Below are 26824 nucleotides of genomic sequence, written 5' to 3'. Positions count from 1 at the left end.
ATTCTAAAAGATTGGGATTGAAAGGAACTCTTTAGAAGGAAGTCTTGAGAAGAACGTTTCATTGGCATGGACGGTTTCGATCTGGAAGTACTTGTGTCGTTCGCCTAAACGAAATACTGGTGAAATCAATATATACGTTACCGATCGTAATACCATTGGCAAGGATGACGTCATTGAATCTATCGTTAATTTTGGGTATGTATTACTCTTATGTTTTGATGTCGAAATACTTACTTATGCTTCTTTATTTTGGGAGGTACATTAGGGGATGAATCATAGGTGACCATGTTTTCAACTGAATTCCCTTGCTGTTATTTTTCATGATTTTCCGTGCTTTCTAGCTTCACCTTTCACAGTGAGTTTCAGACTCTTAGTGGCACAATTAAATACGAAACTCGGATAACAATATTATAGCAGCTTGTAATGATACTGACTATACACTATATCAAAATGAAATACACTATGTTATCCCACAGAAGAGCTTTATTGTACGACCCGGGTTTCGTCGAAGATCGACATCATCAGGTACAGAATATTCCCAGTCTAGGTTTAAATACATTTTTCAAACTGTATACACTATACTTATTCCCTGCCCGCGGTCGGCCAACGTTAGTCTGATTGTGGCTCGTGGGAAAAGGGACATATAGTATAAGATGGCCTTAATATATATTAAGGCCATCTTATACTTAAACACTCTAATTTTAATGTAAGTGATATCTCCTACCGTAATGATAATGTATTGCCAACATCATCACTAAAGAGAATTCCTTCCAGCCTAGTTCCTCTAATATTTTTGGTTTTATGGTAACGTTTTACATATATATTATCTATACGCTCCACGCAATATAATTAGGCGACCAATCGAACTTCAATTGTGTTCCATATGCTAGCAATATATTTTAAATAACATCTAACTAATGAAAGATTAAATTACTCCATAATTTTCCTCGTGATATTAGTCAAATAGTCATAAAATAAATCCTAATTTATTGTTAGCTTGTTCTCATTATTATCATTATAAGATAATCTACCAGCTAACGTAGGTTTTCGATGGACACAACTACCAAATAAATATATTGTGACCCCTAACAAAACAAAATCCAGCAACCTACTCTACATCAGATCCCTCTTCATTGCTGAGTACTTCCTTCCTCCCTTCATCCCGTCCAACATCCCTATCCTGTTCCTGCCCTTTCCTCGCTTGCCTAACAATCTCCCCTCTATAACAGTCTTCAACCTCCCACTGCCGATCAATACACCCTTCATCCATTTTTCCTGCCTCCATAGGGTTTCTCCCAACAAACCCCTCTTTTCGCCCACCATACCAAGTACTTCCTCGTTTGTTTTCCTCTTGGTCCATTTCGCCTTCTACATTCTTCTCCAGACCCACATTTCAAAAGCCTCCAATCTACGTCTACCTTCCTACTTCAATGATCATGTTTCCGCGCCGTACATAGCTACGCTCCATATCAAAGTTTTTACGAGTCTTTTCTTAACATCCTTACTACATGTCCCCGTCATCAACTCCCTCCTCCTAGTGAAAGCCTCTTTGCCTAGATCAATTCTTCTCCTTACGTCCCTACTACTTTGACCGTGTTGGTCCAAAACACTACCGAGATACGTAAACTGTTCTACCTGCTCTAGTTTTTTCCCTCCTATTTTAATGTTAAGCTTGGCCTTTTCCTTCCTAGAAAATCGCATAAGCTTTGTTTTATTAATATTGATTCTCATCCCATACCTGTCGCACTGAATTTCCAATTCACTCAGCAATGCTTGCAACCCCTTGGCTGACTGACACACTAGAGCTTGGTCATCAGCAAACCAAACTTATTTTATGAATTTCCCTCCTACTTTCATTCCTACCTCCAGTTCTTCCCATGCCTCATTAATCATTTCCTCTACATATAGGTTGAACAGCACCTGTGATAATGGACAACCCTACCTTACACCTCTTCCTAACGCTGCCCATCCGGACCCCCCGTTCCACACTCGCACCTGAGCAGTCTGAGACATGTACAGGTTGCGGATTAGCCTCCTTTCCCTCCAATCTATTCCTATTTTCCGCAATATTGTCATTTGTTTTTCCCAATTTTCCCTATCAAACGCTTTTTCGAAACCTACGAAAGAGGCAATTCCATCCTGAGCGTATAGTGATTTGGAAATTCAGTGTTACAGATATGGAATAAGAATCAATTATTATTAAACTAAGGTTATACGATTTTCCAGAAAGAAAAAGGCAAAAATAAACATTAAAATAGGACTGAAAAAATTAGAGCAGGTGGAACAGTTTAGGTATCTCGGAAGTGTTTTGGACCAACATGGTTAAAGTAGTCTACATCTACATATACTTAATACCCCGCAAGCCGCCGCAAGGGCGTGTGGCGGGGGGTGTTAGGCCACCACCCGTAATTTAGAAAGGAAAAAATACCGCATGCAAGAACCACAAATTCATACATTCACAAAAAAATATGGCATACATTCATGCAAGAACAATTACACCCCACACACATGCAAACACTCAAACTACATCTTACATACACATACACCTGAAAGTATACCTCATAGCTTTGCAGTGTTTAACTTTGCTCCGACTTGTAAATACAATGTTGTTAATATTTCTAAAGTGACTTTGGTTTCTTACTATTATGATTTCTCATTGTTCGGGGAAAGAATAAGTATTTGTATCTATGTGTACTGGAATCTATCTCCCTCATTTTATCTTTGAGTTCTGATCTACCTAAGTAGTGTGGGGTAGTAGGGACGTAAGGAGAAGAATTGCGCTAGGCAAAATATGTATATACATTTTTCATGTTTCATATATATATATATATATATATACATTGGTATATAAATAAATATAAAGACATATATGTACATACATATATTGAAGAAGGCCTCTGAGAGGGGCGAAAGCTCGAACAATTTGCCGTGTGAGTGTCCTTTTAAATATTGCTATTCTATTTGTGTTCTATTGTGCCGTCCCATTATTTATATATATATATATATAATATATGTATTATTATTATTATTATTTGGTAATCTACCGGTTAAGGTAGGTTTTTGGATGGACGTAAGTATTAATGAAATAATTTGTGGTCCCTAGCAAAACACAACATCCTACTCTACACCAGGTCCCTCTTCAGCTCTGAGTACTTTTCCTTCCTTCATCCCGTCCAATATCCCTATCCTGTTCCTTCCCTTTCCTCGTTAGCCTAACATTCTCCCATCAATTACAGTCTTCCACATCCCGCTGCCGGTCAATACTCCCTTCAGCCACTTTTCCTGCTTCCATAGGATTGCTCCCAACAAACCCCTCTCTTCGCCCACCATACCAAGTACTTCCTCGTTTGTTTTCTTCTCTGTCCATTTCACCTTCTCCATACTTCTCCTCACCCACATTTCAAAAGCCTCCAATCTACGTCTATCCTCCTGCTCAAATGACCACGTTTCCGCGCCGTACATAGCTACGCTCCAAATTAAAGTTTATACGAGTCTTTTCTTAACATCCTTACTCAATGTCCCCGTCATCAACTCCCTCCTCCTTGTGAAAGCCTCTTTGCCTAGATCAATTCTTCTCCTTACGTCCCTACTACTTTGACCGTGTTGGTCCAAAACACTACCGAGATACGTAAACTGTTCTACCTGCTCTAGTTTTTTCCCTCCTATTTTAATGTTAAGCTTGGCCTTTTTCTTTTTAGAAAATCGCATAACCTTTGTTTTGTTAATATTGATTCTCATCCCATACCTGTCGCACTGAATTTCCAATTCACTCAGCAATGCTTGCAGCCCCTTGGCTGACTGACAAACTAAAGTTTGGTCATCAGAAAACCTAACTGATTTTACGAATTCCCCGCCCACTTTCATTCCTACCTCCAGTTCTTCCCATGCCTCATTAATCATTTCCTCTGCATACAGGTTGAACAGCAACGGTGATAATGGGCCACCCTGCCTTACACCTCTTACTAACACTGCCCAACCGGACTCCCCGTTTCCCACTCGTACCTGAGCAGTGTGAGACATGTACAGGTTGCGGATTAGCCTCCTTTCCCTCCAATATATTCCTATTTTCTGCAGAATACTCATTAGTTTTTCCCAGTTCACTCTGTCAAACGCTTTTTGGAAATCTACGAAACAGGCAAATACCTCCTGGTTGTGTTCCATATTCCTCTCGATTAATAATCTCATTACTGCAATGGCATCACGCGTACCTCTCCCCTTCCTAAACCCAAACTGATCATCCCCCAAGTAATCATTTGCCCTACTCTGTATCCTTTTGTTTATGATCCTGAGAACAACTTTAGCTACGTGGGATATCAAACTAATTGTCCTGTAGTCCTCACATGACGTGGCCTTCACCTTTTTCGGAATAGGAACAAAAACTGATCTCACAAATTCTTCCGGCCAGATTCCCTCCTCATAAATACTATGGATCAGCCCATATAGCCTCTTCCTCCCGCATTTTCCTTAGCATTTTAAAAGTTCCATGGGAATGTTATCTACCCCCACGGCCTTATTTAGTTTCATTTCCCTTAATACCCTTTCTATCTCATTTTCTAGTATGCCTGGACCTAATCTATCTTTCTCTACGTCATTTTCCTTTTCTATGTCTAACTTTGTTGGTCTAAGCTCTTTACTATACAGTTCTTCTATATACTCCTTCCATCTCTCTTGGATCTTTCCTGCGTCAACTATTACCTTACCCGCCTTATCTCTAACTGTTAGCATAGCTCTTCCTTTCTTACTTCCCGATAACGATTTAACTTTGCTGTACAGCGCACCGATTTCACCCTTCCTCTGCAGACTTTCCATATCCTCGCACTGCGTCTTCCACCATGCTTCTTTTGCTTTATTTGTTGCCCGCCTCAATTTATTGTTCAATTCTTTGTACTTCATTTTGCCTATTTCTGTATTTATATTCTTCCATTTTCGCCGCTCATCCATCTTTGTAATCATCTCATCCGTGATCCATGGTTTCCTAGTCCTTTTAGCGTTAACGGTTCCAATAGTGTCTTTTGCGGCTTTAGACAACCCTTTCTTGATCATTTCCCATTTTTCTTCGATAGTACTTAGATCTTTACCATCCTCCATGATTTCCTCGACCGCCTGTTTGTATTCCTTCCTTTTCAAACCATTTAATGCTTCTACATTCCATTTTCTAGCTCGCCGCCCCTGCCTTATCTTTTTGAAACGTACGCTACATTTCATAACAACTAAATTGTGGTCAGAGTCCGCATCCGCTCCCGGGAAGCTGTGCGAATTTATCACACTGTTCCTCAACCTATGTCTAACCAGGATATAATCTAGCTGATATCTTCCTGAGTCACCTGGCATTTTCCATGTATACCTTTACCTGCGTCTTTTATGATGTCTAAACCAAGTGTTGGTGATGACTAACCCCCTACTGCTTTCTCCCGGCGGTCATTCCTCGTGCCTAAACCGTAGTCCCCGACCTCGTCACCATCTCTTCCTTCGCCTACCGTCGCATTCCAATCCCCCATCACTATCAAATGTTTCCCTGCAGGAACACACGCGATCATGTCCTCTAACTGATCGTATATCCTATCGACCTTTTCTTCCTTATGGTTGCTCGGGGGCATGTATACCTGAATAATAACCAAGTTCGTCGGTTCTGCTTTTATCTCTATTAGTAATAATCTATCCGTTACCTGCTTTATGTTGACTGCGCTTCTTCCTACCTCTTTATTTAATTCTATGGCAACCCCTCGTTGGCTCTCGTCCCCACCGCTGTATATTATTCTATACTTATCACTCCAGTAATCCCCGCTATCTTTCCATCTCACCTCGCAAAGACCTAAAATATCGATATTTCCCCTTTCCATCTCACGTTTAACATTCTCCAATTTCCCTGTCTTCATCATTGTCCTAATATTCCACGTTCCTATTCTAACTAATTTTGTCTTCTTCTCCTGCGTGATCCGTCCTGCTGCTGCTGGTTTGTCCTTGCAAGGGTTTCGTGGGATGACGACCGCGGAAGCCTTGCCTCCCCCGCTGCCGGGCACGACACACGGCCGATTGGGCCGAGCCCCGTAGTTGCCAGGACTCAAAATCTCTGTATTGTCCATCATTTAAATATTGTGAATGATAATTGAGGTGGTTTCCCGTTGCCTTCCTCAATAATGTTTTTAACGTGACACCATCACTTACTGGCCGCCCCACAGGGGTCAGACGCCATTGCAGCCGCCTCACTGAGGAACAGACGCTGCGTGGACTACCTTTCGTCTGGCTCCTAACCTTCGACCTATCTGGCATGGGTGACCCTACCAGGAGCAATAATTATCACTCCCGCCAGCACAGCTCTAGGGTCATCGGAACACACAAGCCCTTCCACCACGTCAAGGTTGTAGTCCGAGGAGGGATATATATATATATATATATATATATATATAAAGTCAGATATAGATTTTTAAAGCATTGAAACAGAAAGAAAGAACACTCATATGTAGTTTTGACGTTTCGGTGGTACGACCGTCGTCATCAGAATCGTGCCAATGAAACGTCAAAACTACACATGTTAGTGTCCTTTCTTTGTATTTATATGTTTTGAAAATTTACATCTGTGTTTTTATATATTTTTGCGTTTGAACCGAGGAGCGTACGATTTCGTTGTTATATTATTATATTCAATTAAATTTGATAAGGGTCCGACAGAATATTGTACTTTTAGGTGTAATTTATCGGTATATTTTATTACATTCACATTATTTTGTTTACTTGGCTGAAACATATTATATAATTCTGTTGTGTTGTTGCCCAACAGTTATCAGATTTTTTCGCTACTAACACAAATATACCACTTTTTTATTTGTGCTCAATTTTTACAGTGAAAACTCTCAATTAAAGGTAACATTTCGCGTCCCAATCGTGAATTCCTTAAAAGCTTCATTGCCTATTGCTCTTCTTGTCTCTTGAACATCAGCTGGTTTTTGTTTCTGACACATTTTCTTAAATACTTGTCTCTCGCGTCCTTCTTTATGGGTCGCAAATAATTCTTTCCTAGCGCTTAAAATCTATCGCAGTCATCTTAGTTATCAGTTAATTGCAAGCACATTGCCAGATCAGACTAGTCTATTGTTTGCTTCTTCTGAACAAAAATTTGGAACAGAAACGACTTCTCTCGCTCTTAAAAAATAGTTTTTCATTATATATCATATGATTTTTTTCCATAAAACAGTGAACTACTGTGAATAAACCCCTTTTTTCTCTTTATTATAAAGGAGATAAGCGTGCTTATTACTCTATGCATTATGGATACCTTGCTTGTTTAGTTTTTTTATCACTACTATTTTGAGAGTGATTTCTGCCACCTCAAGTTCGTAGTTGAATGATCGGTTGTTACAAATTTAGATTAACGTACATTTCTCAAACAACAACATCAAAATGCCGCACTCTATCACACGGTCAGGTTCGATTTCAAGAGTACCTGGCTGCATTGACCTACTTGTTTCATCCTCGAATAAATATAAAAAGTTTGTGGAGAAATTTTACGAAACCAATCACACCAATCCAAGTAAGTACTAAAGCACGAGCTCGACTCGTAATTGAGTCCTTACTTGACTAGACTCGTATTAGATTGTATCTGGCTATTGAAATCCTACCAACCTCTCGGTTTAAACCTCTTCTGCTTATATTATTTTGCACTTTCCTCTACTCTTCTCTCAAAAACCAATTACCCATTACGTATTCCTCAACACTTAACCGTTTCCCCTTCCTCAAGCCAATATCCTTTCTCCTCCCTGCCATTCCGTCAGCTACTAATGGTACTATGATGAAGGTGGCTGTGGCGTAATGATAGGGATGGACAGAGGGCTGTTGGTACGCAAATACAAGTGAGGCAAGAAAAAAGCATAATATACAGAAGTAAAGTAGGATTATTGTAAGATAGGGCGTTACCTTAAGTCGTATTGAGTGAAACTTTGAAATGCAGCAGTTGTTAGTCGTTGTGCCTAGCCAAAACATACTTTAACTGGAATATCCGTCACAATTAGTAATAGTCAGTGAATAGTGTATATTTATCCATTTTCCAGCATTACTCAGATTTCCCAGATATCAGGTTCCCATTTTACGTCAGTTGTGAATCCATTCTATGTTAATTCAAATTCTGGGATTCTATATTTTTAATATTAATGTTACAAGCAGGTCGCGGAGGTTCACTGGCGATTGACCGGAATGCCTGGATTTGATCCAGACTTATGCCTTTGAGCATCTAAGGCTTCACCGGAGTTTTCAATTGATAGATCTTCCTGGGAAACAATAGGTGTCACAGAAAATGGCATTGTCTACTCTATCAACCCGAGCACGTGACATTGACACGGACCTCGCGTCAATGTCACGTGCTCGGGTTAATACCCTGGTTACATATAGAAAATGATATCGTAAATATAAAATATTGAATTAATATAAAGTACGGGCATGTGTCCGTATGTTTTCTGCCCACAGAGGAAACTGATGGAAAGAAGACGGGGTGATTGGCAGGTGAGAAGGGATATTACCCGGGAGGGATTGACGGTTATAAGACACTAACATGGCTGTTATGCTTGTCTTTACAGCTGCTTGCATTATCTGTTCTACATTACTTGTCTGCAATGCTTCGCCAACCTCAGTACCTGATAGTGTAATTACAGAATGTCAGAGAAGAGTTAAAGTAAGTACGAATTCAAATTTAATTAAATATTGACAAAATAAATAGATAATTTAATATATCATTTTCTCTACGTAGGTAAATCTGGATAGTTATTTTTGATCTTATTCTATGATCGTAAGGATATATGTGAGAATTCAATTAAGTATGCTATATGTGAGAATTCAATTAAGTATTCAATTAAGTACTTGTATATGGTATATTTTAGGTTACAGTCACATTAGGCAGATAATTTTTTTTAATTTTGAAATTCACAACAGCATCACACTTCGGAATCTATTTTGGTTTTTCCCTGATAAATGAGGACAGAAAAGAGTCGGGGATGATAACATTCTTTGGTTTTCATATGAAGTGGAAGTATGGGGTAGCAAGGAACGATAACACGATAGTAAATAACTACAATTGAATCATAAGATAAGTGATTCTCAATTTTACTAGCACTGACTACAAGTTGAAAGAAATTTTCAGGAAAAAGGAGGCCCCATGGTGAGCTGCATCAACAAGGAGTTTACCGAGGCAGAGATGAATGAAACACTTCGGATGTACAACCACACCGAATGTATTAAATGCAAACATTTCTGCAGGTGAGAAAGGCTCCGTGCCCCAAAGCCCAGGCCTTTATACGAGTATAACATGGTAACACCTTTTCTTCGTTCACAACCATTTTTTACGAGGCAGTTATTCATGTTTCATTCATGTTGTATTCATTTAAACAAGTTTACAAATACTCGGCGCGTGTTTAATTTACGGGCAGACCCAGGAATGGACAAAAATAACTGTTTCTGTGAATCCTTTTGATCCTGTGTTACCGATAAGTATTAAATTAGGTACAAATGGAGGCACCTGTCCTAAAAGTATCAATACAATTAGTATGCACCTCTATCCGTCATTATAGGTTCTACAATTGAAGATATTTTCATTCACATACATATAATACCCTGGTAAAATCAGCTAACAGATTTATTAGCATGATGAAAACGAGTGACCTGTTTTATAAGAAAAATTGCACCAGTAAAATTCTTGCATTACCTATTTGAAAAATAACAATGAGATAATGTGTGAAATTACGTGCAAATACTAATCTATGATTGATTTGCCAAAATTCTTCAATGAAAACTCTTTTTTTGTAAATTATATGAGTAAAATAATCTATTTTAAACTTATTTTTAGTTTATAGTTATTATAATGCTTGATATGAAACGCAGTTATGCATGACTCGGAAACTTGGTTTTTTAGCTAAGAGGATACTCAATCGTGGATTGGAGAATTTTGATATGTGGGCGTGGAGAAGAATGGGGAAAATAAAATTGACAGATAAGAAATAATAGATGATGTTCTGGACATGGTAGTGCCACAGAGACCTCCGTTGGAAGATATTCAATGAAAGCAAGAAGAGGGGAAATAGGAGATATTGAATGGCAATGGAATCTAAGTAACGTAAAATTGCTTTATGATGGATGGGAGCTTAAGCATATTTTGCATCAAAAGGCCCATCAAAAATCTACACTTGCCCGCTAGGGTATTGCTAATAAAGAGAATAGAAAAAGTTATATCTAGTAGTGGTATGTGAAGAAGAACTAATTAGTAGATACACAGATTAAGTATTTGATAATATTGGAGTAGAGATATGCTTTTAGACTTCATTGGTCACCTAAAATACCAAAATATTGCCTTTAAATTAGTGCTTTCATCAGTATTTCTTCTGAGACGAATAATGGACGTTCAATGATATATTCTACTTAGGCAAGAAAAGTCTGAATATTTTCCAAACAATATGCGTGGTAAAGTTATGAAAATAAACACAAATATCTTTCATTCCATTACTTTTAATGATAAATTGTGAAAATATCGGAACATTGGGGCTTGCTGCAATGAATCACGATAAGAAAAACCTGTGTTAATACCGTTGCACTTTTGCTAGTATCGATACTATTATTAAGTTTTAATGATCATCATTAAAATACCGGTATTTTTTATCCAGTTCCATGACCAGTAATTCCCAGTTAATTCAAGTCAACTCGAAATAACACCTCTCATTAACTTTCCCCCGAATATTACCGAAATTATTGTTCAATGAATCAGTTTCCTTATTGCATTTCCATATAGACCCTTAAGATGTAAACCGCTTGTCAGGTTCGATGTGATTTTATCTACCTATTCAACTGAGCCTTCACTTAATGGCTCTTGCGTAACACTACGCTTAGCACACTTAATACCCAGGTGTCAATGAATTAATTTTTATCTTCGTACCTCGCTAATTTCATTCAAAATTGTTATTTTTTCTCCTCCCTCCACCTTGCTTATCCATATTCTCTCCCTATCACAGTCTTCAGCATTTCACCGGCTCTCAATACCTCTTGAAACTACTTTTGAAAAATATACCCATGATAACAGTGATGCAACTTTTAACAATAAGCCTATTTTACGCAGTTCAATTTAAAAATTACGCAATATTATTTTTTGCTAATGTAGCCACATATTTTGTATCGAAATATGCGCAAAATTGGCAACATGAGAAATGGCATCAACTCCCCAACACTAGTTATTCCTTTTTGACAGACGCCAGATAAAATGTAAAAAAATAGCATTAAGATTGAAAACATTAAGCTCGAGCGAGAAATAAATTATTAGATGAGTGTGGAGAATGCGTTTCTAAAATATGAGAATAATATTTAAGTTGTTATAGGTGTTTGAAAAACTGAGTCTTAGGCGTTTATCGTGAAAGAGAGTGTTCAAACATATGTATAATTCCCAATTACTGATCACAAGTTGATAATGACGTTATGCTGCGTTCACTCAGGCATCGCCAGGTTTTCATTGTGTAGAGGGGTCGGGAGTACGCGCATTCAGCAGCATCGTTCCACACATACTCAGTACCTGAGGGATATTTCTTCTCCCGACACTTTTCTTATCCACCTTTCGCCTCACACTTCTCCCGCTGAGTAAGTATCAAGGGGAAATTTTCGGTTTTCATTTATTATCCACACTGTACTTCAGTCACATTCTCATTCCAGTAGTAATTAGCTTTATGAAATAATAGTTAGAGGATGGATAACGTAAATATGAATGCAAAATCGTAAGCTTCACGTTCGAAATTGTCTTTCTGAAACAATTATCCGATACATCTCCACACCAATTTCTTTTACAAAAATACAGGTGAAACATGTTTTCAGTCATACAAAATCTAAACTAGGATTTTTTGTTGGTGTTATCACATGTGTCTTTTCAGGCACAAGAATTTGAAGAGTGTAAAGTAGGAAATAGTTAATGCGCAAAGGAAAACCGCAGGTGGGTGCAGTATTTTTCTTGAGCACTTAAAATCAGCTTTTACCCAGTACGCAATTCACTCCGATGCTGACATGGCCCGGATTCAATTCCCGAGGACGTCTCCGGGCGTCCTCATCTTCAACTAAGGTTCTTTTATTTTTCGGGAGCCAGATCTTTCTGGTTAACCGTAGCAAAGGAAAAAAATGGCTCCATACCCAAATGTGCCAATTTTGCACGCTCAATTGGACTTTGTATATGGTGAGATCTACACTCACCAATCAAACCAACTATCTGGCTAATAATTGTGATTTTTTATTCCAACAGAAAAGAGCAAGCGGTCTTGGATTGCATTAGGAATGGCACGGAAGTCCTGAAAGATGTCTCTAATAAGTCCCAGCAGATGGTACCGTTTTTTGGACAGATAATAGAAAGAATAATCACGTCCATTTGCGAAAACGAAGCAGTACTGGTGAATGGTAGCAATCTATTTCCTTATGTTTATAAAAATCTCTTAATTCTTTGGAGAATATTTCCTTCATATTCTTTTAATCACCGTGCATACTTGTCCAATATTATGATTTTTCACTTTGCAGTGACCAAAGTGGAAGATAAGGGATGTTATCGAGATAGTTTGAAAGAATGCGAACTTAGCATAAACTTCATCGACGAACTAGAGAGTGTCGCGTTCTGTGACTATGAAAATGATCCTTACACATTACAATTTATGTGTCAGTAAGTATGAATAATCAGTCAACCTGAAGTGTTCATAGTTACGTTTTCCAATATCCTTAAGTGTCGAATAAGGGTTTTCTCAATATTTCCTAACTTATATATCCCTTATTTATCACGCTTAAATTCATTCGACATACATTGGATTAAAAAATTAGAGTCATTTAAGTTATAAGACATGATAAGATAACATAATATTTTAAGCGGTACTCTCCTTCATTCGGGTAATACGGTTTAACCACTTCTTTCGGTGGAGAATAAAATTTATTCATAGCAATTTATATGAATGCTGAATCGTTTCACTGATGTCATTGCTCTTTCAATTATTTCATTACAATAGGAAAATACCGGAGTCCATCGAATGTATTGAGAAGACTATCAAATCATGCCCGATTGCGGTTCAAAATTTACTACAAATTCTAACATCCAATTCAAAAATTGAGGAACTATGTGCTTTATCTACAAAAGAGTAGAAGCATCAGCTGATTGCTTTAACTATAAATCATAGCATTAAAGAAAAACTGTTATGCCAATGCAATGTTACCTAATTTTGTGTAATATCTTCCGTCATATAATAAAATGTTATTGCTATACAAGTTTTATTCCCTGAAATTATATAGTATTAACAACGAAAATTTTCTTCAGCTGAGATCTCATAAAATAAAATTTGTAATATGATATTCTTAATCAACTATGGCACGCTTTGCAACACAGAAAGCCCGCCCAACGTACACGTTATAGCAATTTTTTCGTGAGGAGATTTTTCAGAGGTATCTCAAACCTTACTTTTACGTAGCTGTAATGGGGAGACCACATAAATAAGGTGCGTCGGATGAGACGTCAAATGGTGGCCCCCTTGGAGCTTTTCCTTAAGAGTAGAATGCCGACGCTGGCTTTCACTCCACACTCCCCCCACTCCCTGAAACATGCAACTCCTAACAGATTACGCAACTATCCTTTCTGCTATCTATCGTCTCCCCTAATAACTACTACCATTCTGATTGGTCAAATATCTTCTTGGAAAATAAGCACCGTACGAATTGATTTTTCGTCTTCACGTTCAGTGAGCATTGAATACAGAAATACGTACTTATTTTACGGTCAGGCTTTTTCCTGCATCATTTTTATAGATAAATTTTTTGATTAGCGAGCACGAGGGATGAATAAACGTACCAAGGTATATCATTCCTCCTTCGATAAATGTCATCTAAGACGAAGCAAGGATTACAATATTTTTTTGAGAACTCCTCCAAAGTTCGTGAGATCAAAACCTCCTTGGCTGTGAAGGCGAAAATATTCACGTCGTAGATTGAGAAGAGCTCTCCACTCTTATTCACAGTCCCAACCCGGATGGAACTCGACCGTTAGATAACTCGCAGTGCTCTCAAAAGAAATAATCAACGCATGAATGATCCTCTCACCCCCAAGAATGATGTCGTTGAAGATATGGACGATAGTTGGTTGATACATTTTGTACTTTATAGGCAGTGAAATACTTGCTAGTAAATCTTTTGCTTGTGTAGATAAGTAATCGTATGCTTATACACAAAATACCTCTAAATGGCTTGCTTCAGCTTAAAGAAAATGATCTGAATCTTAGGAAAAATCTGTCGTCTTCTTTCCATTAATATGAAAGTCATTTTCACAAAGCCAAATAATTCATTATTTACTCAGATTTTTTCGTAAATATGAAGCGTTCTGCTTCAGTTATAGCAAATAGCCGGTTGATTGCACGAGGAGATATCACAGGGACCATCGAAACCCCGTCATTCAATTACCTGTATTTAATCTCTTCGGGTCACATTAAGTCGTTCGTTTTCGCCAGCCTAGGTGCTGTGCAGGTTCTCAATAGCTCTATTGAGGATCTTTCTCGTGCCTGTCAGGTTGATATTAGTGTTATCCCAGTTTGTACGACGGCTAAAGAGAAATAATTCAAGGCCGTCCTTAATTTAATGAAATCACATTAAAAAGATATTTGTGATTAGATGCAAAAACTTGAAAGGTTATGATACTCACAGTGAAATTCACCTTATCCCAAACTCATTTAACGATTGCATCTACTACTCGAATTCAATTTCCTAAGTCAGCATCGCCGCTATGTTACGAACGCATGATTGCATGTGTCGCATTTCCGTATTATTTATTTATCAATTAATGGACTGTCACTTTTCACATGAAGTCATTCGCACTGTGCTCAATTGTTTACCGCTGAAGTTTTAATTAGTGCCCTATGCTGCCATATGTCTCCAATATCGTTCGAATATGCAAAGAGGGTGAAACCGTCGACGCGATAATGAGTATTGATAGTACTTGTTATTCCATTGAGTTTTGTAGTAACTCACAGTTCCCAACGATAAATTATTCTCACAAACGAAACAAGTATTAGTCGATATTCAAACTGCTTATTAACATATAGGGAGCTCACATTAATAGTGGCCATAACCAAGTCTGTATTGTGGGGAAGGGAGATAGCATTAGGTTTTTTTTGAAATGGTTAATGTCCCCTGTGCATGATGGCAGGGAGTAAACAACTGGCTGGAGATCGTGTTCAACAAATGCAGAGATGTGTTCTGTTAGAGAGTTTCGGGCGGAAACAATCGGACGACCAGGAACGTTGGCTAATAAAATTTTGGGGAATGTAAAAATGAGGGGTACTCGGATTAGACTGGGAGAGAGTTGACATATCCTCGTCAGGCAGGCCTTCATCTGGGAACTCTGTCTTTAAGAAATGATTTGATGTATTTTTGAAAGAAAGGGTTTTGGCCAGAGGGGGTGGCTGCGTATGAGGTATCAATAAGCTGTATCTTGGCCGCTTTTATGTAATCTGTTGTATTAAGTTCTTCAACTGAGGAGCCATAATCTGCTGAAGGGATGAAGGTGCTGAGGTTTTTGATGAGTTTTTTTAAGTAACTGATTCAGATGTGGAAAGATTGTCCTTGGGTTTAAACGAATTGAGGAAGGAAAGACTAGAGATTTTGGATAGTGGGAGGCGGATAAAAACCTCTACTGGATGATTAGGAGAAAAAGTTTCGGTTCGCGGGAGGATGGGTCTCTAAACTGAAGTAGGCGGTGCGGATAATGCTGATCCCTTGTTGGCATATAGGTTAGCATTCCGAAAAGCCTTTCATCTTAAGTTACAGCAAAAATTTAGAGGGTATTTTGGGTGCTTGTGAAAAAGTAAGAGCTTTACTTAGAAGCGATTATTCACTATAGCTAAAGGGGGTCGAAGCAAAGTTTAAGACTTCTTCATCGGAAGTGTGATCAAAGAGATTCGTTTTTTGGTTAATATGGGATGGACGATAAGGATACTTTGTGGGCGTGTGTTAATTTTATCAGTGATAAGACATATATTGACTTTGTATCCCTATCAACTCTTCTTCAATATTTATTTTAATAAGGAAAATTAGAACATACCGGGACTTCTTGGAGATGGGTTTTAGGCCATTTTCACCAGCTGTTAAAAATGCCTAAAGAATACTGAAATCCAATTTTAACAATACAAAATCCTGTGCTAAATATTTAAAGGTATATAGGAAATCAATTTATTGCTTTTGCAGCTGCAAGCCATGCACGACATACTGTCTCTGTTTTCCAATGGAAGGTATCCAAAATTCATTGTAAAATATATCACTTTTTATCAAATATTTTGACTTTTAATTTACTTTTCCGTTTTGATGTTTCTATTTTTGTTATAATTCTTAAGTACACCTGTTGATGGATGAATTTTTTTCTGTTTTTTCCGAATAAATGATATAATCATGTAATTTTTTTGAAAGTAAATTCATAATTTTATTATGCATGCCATGTATTCAAATATTTTGCATGTGAACCGTATTCCAAATGACCTAAAATGGTCCATAACTGCCGACAAATGATCCATAACTGCCGAAGATACCTCGTATAGCATTGGGACGTCAATAGAAGCATTCAGGTGGGAGAAATTCTGATGGAAAAATTAAGTAAGCGTATTTCACCATCGATTTACTCTCATGAAGTCATTTTTTGAAACGCAAACAAACCAGTATAGGTTTTCTTCCATTATTGGGGTTACTTGCGTAGTAAATATGACATCTGATGCTCTAATACGCTTTAATAATTTAATGTTTGTATTTGTCGGTGCTAGGGTATGTTAGCGCTGCGATAACAAATTTTATAATACTTCTTCAAGCTCGCATAAAGGGGATATTCGCATTATTTTTTTAGTTGTCCAGTCGTTTTGCAGTTTTTGTCTGAACGTACAGATCCGCATAAAAATGGTGTTATTTGATACCAAGTTTTCAATATTTAAGCAGGTTTTTCAGCAATTAACTTGATGTGGGTTTGCCTTAATTTGTGGGTTTTGCATGCGATTTTGTTCTTAATTACGGATGGCGACCTAGCACCCCCCCCCCGCCACACGCCCTTGCGGAGGCTTCCAGGGTGCTATGTAGATGTAGAAGAGAAAATGGGAGGACTTATATTACGAAAATTAGATCGAGATGGTGGATTAGGAAACGAGTTCTGTTCTAGGGACAATTAATTTACTAGGATCGTGGAAAATGGAAGGCCAAGACAAACAAAGGACCAAAGGGCACACCACTGCATCCTTATATTCATCAGATCAGCTTTACCGAGTTCTTCCTTCTCTTTCTCCTTCTTTACACCTTTCATCTTTGCTCCTCTTTTCTCATTTCTTCAAATCGTGGCTGAGCAAATCAATATGGAAATTTGAATGCAGTAGAGATTTTATCCACAAAGAAGATTTGATATTTTTAATATATAAATAACTGCACGCTGCGTGTATTAAACTCTGCCGAATCACCGACGTCACACCACCTTCATCTCTTCATCTATCCGAGGACTTAGAAATAACCCTCCCAATAATCCATTTAATTGTCCATTTCTTTAAGCCCCAATATACTATGCTTGACTTGCAATAACGTATTCCAGCACCTAATCCTTTGCCTACTTCTAAAATCTCCTAATTACATTGGTAGGGTCGACAATTAGCAGAAAACTTGAGAGTTAGACTGTCAAACCGATAGATTAAAGTATTCGTATTTCCCGCGCATTATTTGCGACAATAATAAAGGGGAAACACCTAAGAAAATAATATATATACGCTATTGGAAATAGGGGTATCCAAGATTAAATTCCCACAAAACACTCTCCAAGTCTGGCGTCCCAAGCCTGGCGCCTTTTTCCCAGGTGGGGTGTAGGCGAATTTATATCAAGTCTATTGTATTTGTGGATTGTTCGTCCGGAATGTGTAAAATAATAACCGGTAAAAAGTGTCTGAATTGCGAATTTGCATGCCCTCTTTTAATGTATCTTCTTGTCCTCTTTGTGTAGTCATGAGAATAGCTGATAATCATGTAATACTCGTAATATGTTTGGGCACGTTACATGACTGGTGTTCGGTCGCCCGCTTTTCACACGGGTTTTAGTTGATCGCGGGGTTTCAGGTGCATGAGGAAGTATAGGGATTATATGTAGAATGGATGTTGTCCTATCAGCCCCTGCCAAACTTCCTTGCGACAGCTTGTGGAGTATTATGTAGATTTAGATAGAGGCGCTACATCTACATACGAGCGTAGAAATGTAGATGTAAAATCAAGTACAAAATTTTGCCAATGATCTCAAATTTGCATAAATGGATGCAGAGGGAGAAAAATATGTTCATTCAAGTGAAGGGTATTGTTTTTTCATAGGATGCACTGTGCCGAACATTAATTAACTCAATACACATACAGGGAATGATTAACGGAACAATTGATTGAACGATAACACAATAAAGATTCATTCCCTATCCTATGAAGCATCAGTATTGATGAATTATCCTTTCCGAATAGGTATTTTTTTTATATTTTCATTTTCTTATTAAACTGCGTATTGAATGAATCGTTTAAAACGCCCTTTTAGAAGACTTGGACTTTGGCTGTGATAGATTGATGTAGATATCATTTCTGTCCTCAATTTATTCACGCGGGAGTGAGATGTTATTGCGTTTACGACTTCTCACCCTTCGGGACCACGACCTCATTGATGGCTATGACGAAGGACGTTGGTAACATTATCTCCACTGATTAGTTGCCGTTAGTCTTGCATTCTGGTAAGAACATATTCTTTAATCACCCGATTCCCATTGAGCAGTAGCTGGAAGGTTGTTTTCACCGAAAAAGAATATAAAGGACCAAATACTATATCAAACCCACCCGACCTAAAGACCTCACCCAGAAGAATGACGTCGCTCAATATTTTTATCATTTTAGGTAAGCGTTTTTGATATTTTTGGTGAAAAAAATCTATTCCAATTCGATTTTCTCAGCTCATGTTGTTCTCTTTTTACGAGTGCTTTCAAAACTCGGTTTCTCCTAATGGTAAACTTCAAACATTTGTTTGAATTTCATGGTATTGAAAACATGACCAGAATAAGTTTTCGCATGTAAGTCGATGTAGATAAATGTTCGATTTATTTTCTCAGTCATTAATTGCTATATATATAGTATATATGTATAGTATTGCTATATATATAGTGTATATATATATATATATATATATATATATATATATATATATAGCAATATATACTTTTTTTCCAACAGTTTTCATCTCTTTCGCATATCTCTCATTTTCTTACATCAATTAGTAAGAGCTCATTACCCTGTTTTCGAAAATACTTTCAATATATGTGCTTTTGAGTGAATCTCTGTTAAAATATTAATATTTGACATTCAAGTAATCGCCCTGCACTTAGTTATAGGAGTCTTCGATTTGTAACGATTGTTGATTACGAGGTCTGTTCAAAAAGTATCGCGAATTTCGTGTTTTTTTCAAAAATTATTTATTTATTCATGAACATCTATTTTGTCCCCTTCAAAGTAATCCACATTGGATATTATACACTCGTGCCAACGTTTTTTCCAATCCTCGAAGCACTTCAAAAAATCATTTTTGTGATCTTGTTCAGCTCCTCCTACGCTGCAGTCTTTACCTCGTCAATCGTAGCGAGGCGTCGTCCTTTCATAGGCCTCTTTAGTTTCGGGAACAAGAAAAAGTCACTGGGGGCCAGATCTGGTGAATACGGTGGTGTGCTGTATTTAGCCAAAAATTCGCCCACAAGAAACGATGTGTGAGCAGGGGCGTTGTCTTGGTGTAAAAGCCAATTTTTGTCCTTCCACAAACCCGGGCGTTTGTGGCGGATTGCTTCGCGCAAGTTGCGCATAACTTGCAGGTAATATTCCTTATTTACCGCTCTACCCTGTGGCAAGAACTCATGATGCACCGCGCCCCTGCAATCGAAGAAAACTATAAGCAAAACATTCACATTCAACCGAATTTGGCGCGATTTTTTCGGTATTGGCTCGTGCTGTAGCTTCCATTGGGATGACTGAGCTTTAGTTTCCACGTCATAACCATAAACCATTCATCAACAGTTATGACCCTAAGGGGCAAATTTGGATCGTCGCGGACAGAGTCATTTTCAAAGTTAATGAGTTGCTGTTTTTGGTTGAATTTGAGCAATTATGGTACGAATTTCGCGGCGACCCGTGTCATGCCCAAGTCATGGGTAAAAATCGAATGGCTCGAGCCAATCGATATGTTTAGGTCCTCAGCCGAAGTCGAAATCGAAGATAAGCCAAAACACGTACCAGCAAAACAGCTGTCAACAATTAACTGAACATTCAAAATGGCCGAACTTTTCGGCATAAGTGAGAGATATAAGTACCAACATAACGCCACAAAAAATCGAACATCAAATATACGTAACCCGCGAAAATTTAAAATTCGCGATACTTTTCGAACAGAAGTCGTATGTAGCAGAGTAATGATAATGAAAATATGTCACCATATTTACTTACTCATTAGTTATCAATCCATTAATACCGTACAATTTTTTGTTGTCTCAGGCGTAACTTTGTGGAATTTGCATAACATATTGAAATGTAATGAAATAATTGACTTTGTAATTCCACACACTTTATTTAAAAACACACGACCCAGGTTTCGACGTTGAACGTCATCATCACCGTACAATGTTATGACTTTTTTTCTATAGTCTTTCGCCCATATACTCGCAAAATAAAAGCAATGACAGAGTAATACTGTAATTAATGAATCATGATGGTTTTTCGTTCTTATGTCTTTCTTCCATCCATCAGAACACCGTCTGCCAAAACATTTCCTCGATGGTTCAAACGCTCAATTGATTTCATTAATTTGGGACAGTTTAACTATTTTAATTATTTAATTATTCTAGTCTTGCAGAAATGTGCATTTACGCTCCTTAGTCTCGATTTTCTGTGGAAATAGGAAAATAGGGTCCTGTAAACAACGTGCATGAGACTGAAATTTGTACGCACAACAATTTAGAATGGTTGAAAGCGGTATCCTGATAGAAAGAAGTTGGCAGTAGAAGGAGGACAGGGAAATTGGAACTTCTCATGAAGTAGGCCCCGAGTAACGGCCGAAATTGACTCGTTTTATACTTACCTTTAAAGGTGCTTACATAACATATTCAACATGTGTACTCGCCACTCCCGTGGAAACACAATCATCTGAAGAAAACTTTGAAACATGCCGACAAAAGATTTATGTAAGTATATTAAAAATTATTTACAATACTAGCCCAAGATAGCGCATCCTCGGGTCCTTATTCTAGAGCAGTGGTGTAATCGTAATGGCGCTATAGCTTATTATTTTTAAAAAAATATCAATATCCATTAAGATATTAATTTATAAATTATCAAAAATTTTGATTTTTGAGAAATAAAATTTAAACAGTTTTCTTTTCAAAATAAATTGATATTACTACCTTTTAATGGAGTATCAAATTTTGGTTTTGAATACGCGAAAGGTTCTAAAGAACAAAATGTAATCAAAGATTGGAGCATGTTCACGGTTATTCCAACCCACAAAATAATGTATAAATGCATGGTATAAATGTGTAGACACTGCAAACTAGATTAAATGGCCCATTAGGACTTTGTTGTCTTAATAATGTGAAAAGATAAAATACTATTTATGTGAGAGATCAGGGGAGATACTGGCGCGGAAGTTTCTGGTATAACTTACAGTAAACCTTTGTGCTTGCAGGTCTAAAACACTATAATTTTTATTTAAAACTTTTATTATTTACTTTGATAATTTACAGAGTATGCGCTACTTTGCGAGCCAATGTACTCATACGCGTGCATTCCTAAATCAACAACCAAAGTTGCTGAATGATTGATGGTATGATGTCTGAATCTAAGGCATAGCACGAGAGGTCCGGATGTAAAAGTTTTCATTGCAAATTGAATGTAAAAACGACTTAATTGAAACCTCGTGGTAGTGTCGATCGTGGAAATATTAAGCCACTCGATTAGAGCACGTTTACAATAAGACGAGAGAGTAAATAAATAGATTTTAAGATAATCGTACTTACCAAATGATATATTCTTTTAGGTGCATTTGGATGCAGCTCAAAGTTGCATTTCAAATTTGTTTTCTCCCGAGGAAATGAATGAAACAAGAAGGATACATGTTGGGACCAAATGCCCCGAGTGTCATCTCTTCCTCAGGTGAGAAAAGGATCAACTGTAATTCAATAGCCTAAAATCATAAGTATCTTTGATATAATAAATTATTTCCAAGGGATTTAATAGTGAACATGTCGCCTGGCCCACACTTGATAGGAAGGCATTCCTCGCATACAATTAGATCTCAGATTAAATGCTTTAGAATGAAGAGTTTTATGAAATGGAATGGGAGGAGGAAGGCTTTAAACTAAATCTATCTCCCTGCAAGTGGGAGAACAATGGCGAAAATCTCGAGAAAACGGGATTTGTTGAAGCCTCTCTTCGCCCCAGTCAAGGAGGACGACCGGGTCCCGATCCAGGTCGGTACCCGGTCGATGCGTCTCCCGAGTTCCACAGACGATTCAAATAATCGATCCTCTCCCATGTAAACGGGAAAGTTGCCTTTGGGTGAGAATTTGCGCGCTTATTACGGCATTTGTTTACTCATGTTCTGTTTCACATTATCAGCCAATTGATTGCAGCCGTTGAAGTGTATATTTCTGGGCCAATTAGGAAAGCATGGGAGAATGTGAAATCGAAAAACGGTTGGTAAAAGTATACTCAATAAACCCGTGTGATGTATTATTACCATTAATATGTACCATTAATAAAAATTGACTGCTATTCGAACAGATGACGTACATTCAGTATTTTTCCAGTCCTTCTTCCAAAAATGTTCGTAGCGTCGGAAACATGAGGGTAATATTTATAAAAGAGAAAAAAGCATACCAGAAAGAGGTGAATGATGAGAGGAGCTCTAAGTAAAGGCCAAAAAGCAGGACCACGTTGAATTATATAACAGTGCGTAGCGTTCCTAGGTTCAGAGACAGAATTAGATGATGAGATGTTGGATGGCTCTGGAGACATTTGTTTATTGAGGATATTCAAATGCCAAAGAACAGAGGATGATGAATTTAAAAATGGAAATATGAAGTTAATGGGATTAGTTCAAAAGAGGCTCATGTAATAGAAGGAGATATACATTATGTAAATTCGCCATGTACGCGTAGTGGTAATGAAATTCTGAACACAATGATGGAAGTGAGAATGTTCGGTTAGCAGCGAATTGGGGAAATACATGAGGCAAGTGCAAGGAAAATGCATAAATACGATGCAAGGAAATTAGAATGACAGTATGTGATAATAATTTTGAAAAATAATGGAATGAGAATTGAAGACGTGGCGTAGAAAAAGTGCAAGCCAAATACATTTGTACCGGAAGTAACTGCTGTCAGGACCAACGGCGTGTTTAGGTTTTCATAGAAAGTTCAACACATAACTATGATAATAGACGCATTAGTAATGTTTTGTCTGCGTCAGAAACATAATTATCTAGAAGATACTAGAATGTAGGATTGGAGATATCAAATGATGATAGTAATCGCAAAAACATTAAATTTACTGAATAGTCATGGAGTTAGAAATATTGATTGCAAAGGGAAGAGAGAAATGTGTAGCCATAATTGGAAGCAAGTGGAGAAAATATAGTCTTTCAATTATATCAAGGATATATTTAAGACGCACTGGATGCCGAAGGATGAATTGAAAAATATTATTGAAGAGGGAATGTCTAGGAAACTAAAAGGGGGTGCGGAGAATATATACCTTCCTGCAGGATTCACAACGGCAAAAGGATGTGTAATACTGTAATATCCATCGATAATTATTCTTGAAACTCAGACTGTGAAATCAATCAATCAGACTGTTTCAGTCCTCACGTAATGAGGACTGTGCATTTAATACAAAACACGTAATGAGGACTGTGCATGATGTGCATTTAATACAAAACTTTCTCCAAATTCTCCTGTAGGAAAGAAAATGATATCGTGGATTGCATTAAAGATGCTGCAGATCATCTGAAAATATTCTCCAACAAATCGAGAGAAATGGTTCCGTTCATTGCACAGTTCGCTGAAGAAGCACTTTCCGCCTATAGTGAAAATGAAAATGAATTAATGACTGGTAATATTTTATTTAGTCAAAAAACTTGATTAAAATGATTCCCTTTGCTCTAATGGATATTTTTTTACCGGATATATTAGCTTGCATCAATGCTCTTTCTTCATTATCTGCACTTTGCAGTCTTCGGTGATATGGATAACAGAGAGTGTTATCGTAGTGGCCGGGTTGCTTGCCGATCTCATCTGGAATTCCTAGATCATTTGGATAGAACTGTCATGTGTGAATCCTTACATTCAGGAAATGACACCCTTAATCAAAAAACTTTCTGTCAGTAAGTATGAGATAATAACCTGAATTTTAAATTTCGAAAGTAAACTCCAAATATTTTGACTAAGGAAATTATGTCTGTTTAATGCTTCCGACCAATTGATTCGTTGTTGAACTTATCATACGAAAAATGGTTTTAATTACTTTGATGTACAACTGATTTTCATCTTGAAGCATTCACCATTGCATAACACTTTACTGCTGATTTTGATTTTATGAAGCCTGAGTTATGAAAATCATTTTATAACGCACCATAAGTATAAATCTCTTTTGGAAAATACAGTAATTCATAAGATTATGTAATAATGAATAAATATTTTAATTTTTTCAGGCATTTTGATGATTTCCTGGGATGCGCAGACAAAGGTTCTACTACATGCTCCGTGGATATCAGAAATCATTCCTCTAATCTAATATCAAAATTAAGAAATTCAAAATCCTGTTCTAAATATTACCAATAAAACGACGCTAGAAACTTGAAAAAATAATTAACTAATGCAGTTAATGTTGATAAACATTAATCTGTAAGGAAAAATAGGCAGGTTACATTAAACATGGTCTCTTATGAATACATTTTAAGAGACAAATTGACTTGGTATCAATTTAATAGATGATCATGTTACTATAGTTGTACTAGCACTTTTCCCTAAATAAACGTAAGTTAAACCTTTTTCCATTGTTATGAGCGTGTAATTCCTCGAAAAATAAATCCTGACCACCAGACTTCATTGACTTTATTAAAATTGATTTACCCCTTACATATTAATTCTTTATTGTGCGTTTCATAAAAACATTAAGAAGTCAAGAGGGACAATTAGAAAAGCCATTCAGAAAAAATCGAAACTCTGTGATGGGCTTTAGCGATGCACCCAGGCACTGCAAGCCAGATGTTCCTGAGCTGCGACCCGGCATATATTCAGCACGCATGCTGATTTTAACAGAGAGATTATTCAAGAGCCGACGACCCCCCAGTCGGTTCAAAGTTCCCAAAGTGTTTATTTAAATGAGTTATTCGGTTAACATGAACTATCGGTTGACATTCGAGTTTATTTGGCTCTTGTCTATGGACACAATTCAATTGTGGCACGTGATCATTATATGTGACAAGTTTGAAAATGTTAATGCCATTTTGGTTCTGAAAAGTCGTATTTTAATGATATTTTTCTCACATCTGTATGAGTCAAAGCATTTGAGAATGTAAAGACCAGACTTAATCAAATGTGTGGAAATTAAGAGACGGCATATTTTGCCAACACCTGATTCATCCACGCCATGGCATTGGGTGGTTGCAAATCCAATTCAGGTCAGAAATTAAACGATGGACACGGCACTCATCCCTGGAATTATCGGAGGCTTGGGATAATGGAGAGGTTTAGGTCTTCTGAATACTTTTCAGATACATAAACATGAAATGTCCATATATATAATTGTTCGTTTGTAAAGAAGAGTTTCCATGCATGCATATTTATAAAAAACTTTTTAACCTATTTGACGCTGGTCCCGACGCTTTCCAAAGATCTCACACTACCTTTCACACCACAAATCGTCACACTCAAGCCGTCCTCGTCGTCTGGAAAAAATCAATCCAATTGTTTTTGGGTCAGATCTTCTATTGAGAAGAACAGGTGGTTTTGGGCATCCCGTCTCACCATTTTCCAAACGCAACTGCGCAGTCTTAGACATATACAATCTATCCGTCAAGTCTACTGCTATCATCTATGAAATACTTATTCATTGTGCCCAATTTAATCTTTCGTACGCCTTCTCAAAATCTACGATTTGTACAAATCTATCCTCTTCGTACTCTAATACTCCTTTCTAGTGGTGACCTCATAATTTTCATGGCAACACAAACACATCCTCTCTCTTGGTCCAAAATTATCTTCGCCCAATTATCCATACACTCTCTCTTCCATCCTTAAATTGAGTATTCTAAGTAATACCTTTGCCATGTGTGAAATATAACCTATACCTAGTACTCTAGCCCTCACATATATACTACTGCTTTTCTATTTTTTGGAATGGGTATTAAATCTGTTCAAGCCTTTTGATTCCTCATAGATGCTATAGATATATATATATATATATATATATATATATATATATATATATATATATATATATATATATATATATGCTTTCGTAGACGTAACACGGAAGTGCCGAATAGTACAATACACAGTAACACACAATATAGAAACACAAAAAAAGAAGAACACTCACACGTATTTTCTTGATATTTCGACGGAAACAATCCGTCTTCATCTGATGATACAGAAGTCCATCTGAAGATATAGAAGCACTAATATTTTTTTTAAAGTAATCTACCGGTTAAGGTAGGTTTTTGGACGGACACAACTACCAAACAAATATTTTATTACTCCTAACAAAACACAAAATC

The 26824-nt window shown here is 37.3% G+C and overlaps 2 protein-coding genes across 2 annotated transcripts; both read left to right on the top strand.

Moving 5' to 3' along the window:
* The first annotated feature begins 94 nt into the window (after positions 1 to 94).
* Positions 95 to 13219, top strand: LOC139687859 (uncharacterized). The gene is made up of 6 exons (XM_071585193.1): positions 95 to 195; positions 8568 to 8662; positions 9128 to 9243; positions 12251 to 12402; positions 12520 to 12658; positions 12996 to 13219. The coding sequence occupies exons 1-6, from the start codon at positions 165 to 167 to the stop codon at positions 13126 to 13128; spliced, it is 666 nt and encodes a 221-aa protein (XP_071441294.1). The 5' UTR covers positions 95 to 164; the 3' UTR covers positions 13129 to 13219.
* A 5473-nt stretch (positions 13220 to 18692) lies between these two features.
* Positions 18693 to 25093, top strand: LOC139687688 (uncharacterized). The gene is made up of 6 exons (XM_071584937.1): positions 18693 to 18906; positions 21136 to 21230; positions 22082 to 22197; positions 24005 to 24156; positions 24277 to 24427; positions 24755 to 25093. The coding sequence occupies exons 1-6, from the start codon at positions 18876 to 18878 to the stop codon at positions 24882 to 24884; spliced, it is 675 nt and encodes a 224-aa protein (XP_071441038.1). The 5' UTR covers positions 18693 to 18875; the 3' UTR covers positions 24885 to 25093.
* The last annotated feature ends 1731 nt before the right edge of the window (positions 25094 to 26824 follow it).

This window comes from Hetaerina americana, unplaced genomic scaffold, assembly GCF_022747635.1.
Source record: "Hetaerina americana unplaced genomic scaffold, ioHetAmer1.1.p SCAF_2, whole genome shotgun sequence".
NCBI classification, from domain to species: Eukaryota; Metazoa; Arthropoda; class Insecta; order Odonata; family Calopterygidae; genus Hetaerina; species Hetaerina americana.
This window is presented reverse-complemented; position numbering and strand designations above follow the sequence as displayed.

Coding starts and splice junctions, on each gene's coding strand:
- LOC139687859 (XM_071585193.1), top strand. CDS start 165: ATGACGTCATTGAATCTATCGTTAATTTTGG. Junction 9,244..12,250: donor AAATGCAAACATTTCTGCAG/GTGAGAAAGGCT, acceptor TTATTCCAACAG/AAAAGAGCAAGCGGTCTTGG. Junction 12,403..12,519: donor CGAAGCAGTACTGGTGAATG/GTAGCAATCTAT, acceptor TTCACTTTGCAG/TGACCAAAGTGGAAGATAAG.
- LOC139687688 (XM_071584937.1), top strand. CDS start 18,876: ATGACGTCGCTCAATATTTTTATCATTTTAG. Junction 18,907..21,135: donor CAATATTTTTATCATTTTAG/GTAAGCGTTTTT, acceptor TTACCTTTAAAG/GTGCTTACATAACATATTCA. Junction 21,231..22,081: donor CATGCCGACAAAAGATTTAT/GTAAGTATATTA, acceptor ATATTCTTTTAG/GTGCATTTGGATGCAGCTCA.